We start from the raw sequence: 7,648 nt of genomic DNA, 5'->3' as shown, positions 1-7,648 counted from the left end.
CAGGTCCATCCATGCACGAGGTGGGGCGGCCCTGACTGGAGAGCATGCAAGGTGTGGGCTCAGCGGCCAGCCCTCAGACCCACGCACACGAGTCCTACTCCACAGCCTGGCGGTCCTGTCCTTGGAGGTGAAGTGATTCCTACTAGACTGATTCTAACAAGTAGCTCATAAATAAACACCCCAGCGGAACCAGAGCTGAGTCTCTGGCAGGAGAATCTACAGCTGGAAAACTGGGAAAAATAGGCAAAACAAATACAGATAAATTTGTTTTTAATAAAGGAGTTAATTTTCTTTCAATCCTATATAAAACAATAGCAATTAAAAACTTCATTTTTGAAAGTAAAATATTTACATATGAACAAGTAACTGTGCAAAATTTACATGAAAAAATGGAAAGACAGGGATTTCCTAAAAGACAAAATAAAAGGTGTAACAGTTTTCGGGTGTTGATAAAAAATACTGATCAGCATTCAGTTCACACTCGCGCGAATTAAAGTCTAACGTGAGAGTTCACACGAAGAAAGCCCAAGTATTTACAGTCATAAAAGTACTATCAATAGACAATTTAATACAATAACCTCTGAAAATATAAAGAACCAATTAGTATATCTGTAATAAAAAAATAGGTACAAAGAAGGGGCTTTGCTCTGGACATCTGTAAAGTTGGCCCACAGCTTACATACAGTCTCTTAGCAAAATAATTATAGTTTACATAGCCATTTTTATGTTATGTGCCAAAAGTTATGTACAATTACTGACAAAATACACCAACCATTTTTCAACACTTGATTCACACTGAGAACAGTCTTGATGATTCTTCTCAACTTTGATTTTATTTCATCTAAGTTTTCACTTTTAGCTAAAAAACACAGTGCAAGTAAAATATATTTATGCTGAAAAGGTTTTCATTTCTTTTAACTTTACAGCTTTACAAACTATAGCAAATAAAATGCATTTGTACAGATGCTGACCACACATTCAAGAGGAGCCCACCACCACCGGGCTCTACAAAGCAGAAAAGTGATTCAATTCCGAGGCGAGGGCGTTAGGATGAATTGTGTATTCCTCGAGAATTTTGAACGGAGGGGAGGGGAGAGGGAGGAAGATAAATAGTCTAAAAAATCAGTTTGCTTTGCCAACTGACTAATACAAAAATAAAATAAATGAAATGAGGTCATTGGCTGTAGACACACACCTACGTAGTAAGTTGGGCTGAACTAAACCAAAATGCACAAATAATGGAGAAACCACTACGAGGTGACAGAGGGCAGCTAATTATTTGCTAAACGATTCCATCAGTTTTTATATATGGCTTGTTTGGCAAGAAGGCCACTCAATCAAAGATGAGTTAAGATTTAATTGTCCTTTAAGAGTACCCACAGGCCTCTGTATGCTCTGTTACAGAAACGTGTTTTCTTCCGTACTGAAGAGTCGACTTAGAAACAGGAATATAAAACTGTTCCATTGTAAAGAGGCGGCTGTTTTTTAAACAATATCCCATTTGCTTGTTACAAAAAGGCGTAATCTGCAAATATATAAAAACGTCCCCAGGCGTCTCCATCTAGGATGCTGCGCCCGTCCTGTGCTACTTAAGGAATGCTTTGTAGAGCAACAGTGAATGGCTTGTCTCGCGCTCATTTTCTAAACAAAATATGAGGTCCCTGAGGTTGACCCGCGTGATCCTTTGTCGCGTGAACTGTCTGGGGGTTCCGACGCCGGAGCTGCCTGGGACCGCCGAGCCTGGGCCCGAGCCCTGGTGATGAGAAAGGAGAAGACAGCCGAGTTAGTGGTGCGCAGAGGTGGGCAGGACCCGCGGCGCTGTAACACAGGGGCAGGGCCAGGTGCTGGCCCCCGGACTGTGTGCTTGGGGCAACTCCAGGTTCCCCTACAGGTGTCCCAAGGAACCCCGATCCTGGAGGAAGGCGGGCTTGGGACAGGCTCCTTCCCGCAGGCGTACTCCCTGCGCTGAAGTGCTTTACGAGTCCCTAACGGGGAGGGGGTGAGAGCAGGGGGCACGGACCCCCACGCTGACCTCCAAAACTGGTGCTCTCAGGCACACGTTCGAGAACACTAACCCCGCGATTCCCTACAGGGCTCAGACTCCGGCCCCCGGGGCATGAGGAAGGAAAGGTGGCGGCTCTTGCCCCCAGGGGATGGCAGAACAGTGTCCCCGACCTCCACAACCTCCATGTGTCCAGGGGGCTCAGGCGGGCCGATGCCGCACCTGGGGCCAGCTGTGGCATCCCCACTTCGCCGACAAAGGCACATTCCCAATGCCGCAAGGTCTACACTCCCAGGCTGGGCGGCTGGTGGTCAGCTGGCTGGATAGCAGTCCTCTGTGTTACCACGGTTATCCGTGGCCGACAGCGGGACTCCCTGTTCCCCGGCTGGTCTGAGCGAGACGCTGCCATCCCCGGGCTGAGAGCAGCAGTTCGGCTCAGGGCCTGCATCGCTCGGCACCCAGCTTGGCTGGCCGCTGGGGGACCCGCCTTCGTTTCTGAGAGTCTCTGAAGCCTGCCTGCTCGTAGAGACGGAGTTGCCGGGGGTGGCTTTCCTGAAGCATCTCGTTGCCACTTAGCAGCAGCGTCCTGTGGTTTCAGCACGTCACCAGCTCCATCCGACACTCTGGGGGCACAAACCATACGACTCCCAACTGGACACTCTCTTTTTTCCATTCGGGATGAAAACTAAGTGTCTGTATTCTGATGGTTAAAGTTGCTCATGTATATTTCAAGTGCAAAAATTACAATGGTATTTTTATAGCATTTTCTCAAAGTTTAAGAAGGCGGGCGTGACGAATTCTATGCCAGCTGGAAGAGCCTCGCCTCGACGAGGCGGCCGCGCAGCGAGTGGCCAGCAGGTGGCAGGCAAGGACCTCGGCGCCATCGTAGCCTCCTCCCTCCTCTACCTGGGCCCCTCTCAACCTGGCCGGGGGCAGGGCTGCTCAGGTCCTGTGCATCCTAAGGCATGCACAGTGTCTTCGAGTGTTAATGACAATTTCTGTACACTCCCTTCGGACACCCTTAACCACCAGGGTCCCTCCTCCAGACCGAGCCTCCATATCCCCCTGGAAACTACTTTTCCTTGTTTGAAAGAACTATTTAAGTTTTCTCGGAGATTTTCCCTGAGTCTCCATAACAGCCCTAAAGGAGCACTCCACGTAACAGACAAACAGCGCCCCCTGAAAGGCTGTGATGAAAATTACAGTTTAGAGGAACAAGGAGGAAAAGGGATTCCGCCTCCACAGCCAAGCGCAGCAGCGGGGAGGCCTGCCCGGAGCAGAGGCCAGTTTCCAGAAAGAAAGCTGGGGGCTCTCCTCCCACCTCCACTGCAGACACCGCCGCCCCAACCTCCGAGCTCAGAGGCAGGAGCACGTCGCTCATAACGCACCGAAATCTCTCTGACGCTCACTATCAGCTCTGGGCTGTATTTGATGTTTCTACTTTCAAAACAGTTCAAAGGCCAAATACAGCTGAGACAAGGGTGAGGCGCTCACTTCAGGCACAAAACTTAAAGGGTGCTAAAAGTCCGAAATCAAGATAAATATATTTTAATGCAATATCCTTTAGAAATCAAAACTGGTGCTAAATAGTCCCAATGGGCAAGCGTCAGCCTGGCCCACGAGGGCTGGCTGAGGGCCTCTCCCGGGCCAGGGAGGCACAACCCAAGCTCCTTCCCCGTAGGCGCTGAAGGCCAAGGACGATTCCTCCCGGTTCCACGGACTTTTAGAAAAAGCCCATGCTCAAAGATATCCTACTCGATGCTCAAATCACTTCTAGTTACATGGGAAGAGTGCTGGTTTTTCCATTTCTCCCCAAAACAGACGGCACAGCTTCACTGTCTTCCCTCCAGGGTCTTTGATCATACTGCCTGTGGGTGTTCCAGCTACGGGAGAGGGTCACAGGGACCTAGCGTCCAGCCTGCGGGGCAGAGAGAGCCCGGACCAGTTCCAGAGCCCCAGGAAGCCTGCGGAAGAGGCCCTTGGCCACGGCAGCATTAAAGCTCTGCCCACCGCAGCCTAACAACCCCAAGCAGGTACCTAAGATAAGAGAAAACTCCGCAAGGGCAAGTGCCACCATCAGCCCTGGGGGAGCAGCGTGGTACCAACATCAACAACATTCACGCTTAAGCAAGGGGGCTGTTTGGCTTCGGCTGTTTGGTTCTTGCAGGCACTGGGGTTAAAACAGGTAACCTTGGACGTACCGTCCACATTCTCCCGGAGCACAAGCACCCTTCAGGAAACGGTCCTGGGAATACTCACGGGCCCCGTCCCAGCACTGTTGAGAGGACTAATAAAAGGAGGCTATTCCTCTTGAAGGCAATCTTTCCACTGCCAGAAACCCCACAATCAATCTGACAGGCAACAAACACTCGACGTAAACAGCAAATGGGGAAAATCACCTCCCGTCCAACCCCGTCTGGTTCATGGGGTCGCTGTGCTCGGGAGCCCACAGCTGCACAGAGGGTGGCACCTGCAACGGTCGCGGGAGGGGAGCTCCTGGCAGGGCTTTGCGCTCCTCCAGCACCCGCCAAACCGGCCAGAGAACATCAGCCCGGCGCCATCACACGTCAGGGACTGTCTCAGGGGAAAACTGCCACTGCAGGGGCCGTGGGGCCCGCTGACCCCTCTCTGCTCCCCCAGGAGCCCCATTCAACACGGGAGCTCCACACCACGAGCGGCCAGGAGCACTGCAAAGTGGCCCTCAGGAGAGGGCACCTCCAATCTGCCCACGTCCTGGCCTTCAGCTGGACAATGACGAGCAGTTTGGGTCAAAGCGCCTGTGGTTCCCACAGCGTTGCTCTGACCCCGTCACAACTGTGTGGTTCCCAAACTTGCATATACCCCACGTCCATGTCCGCACTGTCCACGAAATGGACCGCGAGGACAGGCAAGCAGAGGACGTTGTGAAGAACAGCAAAGTGACAGAGACGCACAGGTACTCGGCTTAGGAGAACGAGCACGGCTCGCGGGAGGCTGAAGACCACGTGGCTCCCAAGTTACCCCAGCAGCTCCCACTGTCTCCCCGAACACAGTGCAGAACAAGAAGGGAGACACAAATCTATATGGATATCAGCACAACATGAAGACGGGCAATGCCCAAACTTCAAAAGGACCACAAGTGAAGAAGAACTGACATATCCCGAGCAGTGGTCTCACCGTGCCCCACAGGCCACGTGGCAACGACCTAGAGGAGGGAAACAGCGAGGGGGTACAGTCCAACAAAAGCCACCGCCAGAAAGGCTGGCCCACCCCCGTCTGAGCACCCCAAGATGCCCGGCACCCAGAGCATGGGCTTGGGGAGGGCCGCAGGTGTGCACAAGATGTGGAGGGAGCCCTCAAAGTGCATGGCTCCTGTGAAGAGCCCTGTGAGAACTGGGTGGTGGGGGGTTTAGGGTCCTGCAGCACAAAAGAGCCTCGCCATCAGAGGACACGTGACCTTTCCTGCAACTGAGACAAAGGAGAACCTGCCCAGCTACCCAGACACTGCAACGCTGCCAGAAGAGGGTGCCAGCAGACCATGAATCTGGTAAAACACCCAAATACCACAAAAATGAACAAGAGGAAGATTAGCAAGTCCATAATGAACCACTGCAAAAAATGAAACTCCACACATATCAGAGACAAATTCAATCTGGAAAAACAAGAAAACCATAAGACAACACTTTCAATAACAAAAAATGTACTTAAGCATTTGAGGATATGAAAATCACCTTGAATGAAAACCTCAAAAATCAGAAATAGTTAAAAAACAGAAAGAAATAAGAGTTGGTTGAATGCAAGAAAGAAATGGAAAGAATAAACAAAATTATCTCAGAAATGAATAACTTAATTGCAAGGTGCCCAGGGGAGAACAGACTCAAATGAAAACGGAGGAAGAAGCACTGGAGAAGGGCGGGAAGACAGAGAATCAAAGTGAGACACAGGAAACAATCAAAAGTGCCAGGAGAAAACAGTGGGAATGAAGAGAAGCAAACAAGGACTGCACTGTGTTATCAGAGCCCTGGAGAAGAAAAACAAACAGTGGAACAGAACTAACACTGAAACTATAATCCAAGAAAGCTTCTGAGAAAGAGAAAAAGACGAAATGTATACACTGAAAGGGCCTAGTGGGAACCTGGGAAAATTCACCCATAAAAATCAACTCTGACAGCTCCTCACAAAACTGTTTTCAAAGATACAGAGATGGCCTCTAGGTAAAAGAGAAAATAAATTACTAAGGCAAGAGAACTGACCTGGCATCAGGCTTTCAACACCAACGTACAAGGAAGGCAACCCTGGGGCAGCCTTAAAATCAACCCCAGAATCAGCGAGAGCCGACGGTCTGACTCCCCGCCAAACGTCCCCAGGTCACAGAGACCCGTGCAACATACACAACATCCAGGGATTCTGCACCGAGGGATTCTGCGTGAGGCTCTGCCTGGCACCATCTACACGAGAGGCGGGCAGAAATAAGCATTTATCATATATAAACGTACATCTAATACTAAAGCAAAGGTGAGGAACGTGAGGGCCAGGTGGAAGACTAACAAACACAAAGTAGAAATAACGTAACAAACAAAAGAGAAGGAAGGGGAAGGAGAAGAGAGAACAAGCACAGCCAACAGGTGGGGCTAAGCAAGACCACTAAAAACTAATAAGCTGAACAGGAAATAGGTAAGTAAACACCGGGACGAAAGCCATTTTAAAAGGTTTAAGTCCAAAAGTAACCACTAGAAAACAATTATAAATCTTCCTAAACAATTTCAATTAAAGATCAATTTTAATTAAAGAGAAAAGAATACATATCTCATTGAAAAAGAAACAGAAAATACAAAAATTACATATAATTATAAAATATTATGATCGAGTCAAGACCAAGCATGTCAGTCATATCAACAAAGGCAAAGGGGCTTAGCTTACCTATTCAAAGAAAGCGTTTCAATTCGGCTCAGAAAACAAGACCCAGCCATGTGCTACACCCAAAAGACATACCTAAAACACAGCCAGTCAGAAAGGCTAAAATAAAGGGAGGAACAGATGCATCCTAGGCTGCTGGAAACAGAAAGAGAGCAGGGCTGAGGGTCCTGACTGAGGACAAAGCAGAACTCAAACTACTGGACAAAGACGGAACCCCTGTAACAGTCAACACTTCAAAATGAAGATATAACACTAACAGATATCTACGTACCAAACAACACGGCAACCCCCGCTACAAAGCAAAAACCGCAGGAGGTGCAAGGAGAAAAAGAAACACACTCAAAGCAGAAGGCTTTAGAACACCACACCCTGTACAAACACACCAAGTGGACAAAATTAAGCAAGGTGACAATCAGCATCATCAATAACGTTCATCTAATAGAACTCTATCAAGCTCTACACCCTATCGTGAGAAGGCGCCTAGTGCTGTGCAGTGCTCATGCACGGGGCACCTGACGCAGCACTGCCTGTGCACGACGAAGAGAGGGGTCCACTGAGCACGGGACGTGGTTCAAGGCAGCACCACGCTGCCACGAAAAAGGAGGAGGATCTCCATGAAATGACATCAAGTAAGTTCCCAGAACATATTAAGTGAGACGGCAGACTGCAGAAGGGTGCCTGTCTTACGCCACCCTTCAGGAAGAAAGACGGGGATACAAGGAAACGCATATTTGTGTGCGGATAGAACGG

General features: G+C 49.4%; 1 protein-coding gene across 2 annotated transcripts in view; it reads right to left on the bottom strand.

Annotated features, from left to right (window-relative positions):
- Positions 1 to 253: 253 nt before the first annotated feature.
- The window catches only part of TAF4 (TATA-box binding protein associated factor 4), a 79,747-nt gene continuing 72,352 nt past the window's right edge, over positions 254 to 7,648 (bottom strand). For both annotated transcript variants that reach the window (XM_058562373.1, XM_058562375.1), the window contains one exon: positions 254 to 1,753. In XM_058562373.1, coding sequence (XP_058418356.1) covers positions 1,586 to 1,753 — 168 coding nt within the window. In that variant the 3' untranslated portion in view covers positions 254 to 1,585. The remainder of the gene's footprint in view (positions 1,754 to 7,648) is intronic.

This window comes from Diceros bicornis, chromosome 19 (genome assembly GCF_020826845.1).
Source record: "Diceros bicornis minor isolate mBicDic1 chromosome 19, mDicBic1.mat.cur, whole genome shotgun sequence".
In the NCBI taxonomy this organism is placed as follows: Eukaryota; Metazoa; Chordata; class Mammalia; order Perissodactyla; family Rhinocerotidae; genus Diceros; species Diceros bicornis.
The sequence above is the reverse complement of the archived record's forward strand: the minus strand, read 5'-3'. Positions and strand labels throughout refer to the sequence as shown.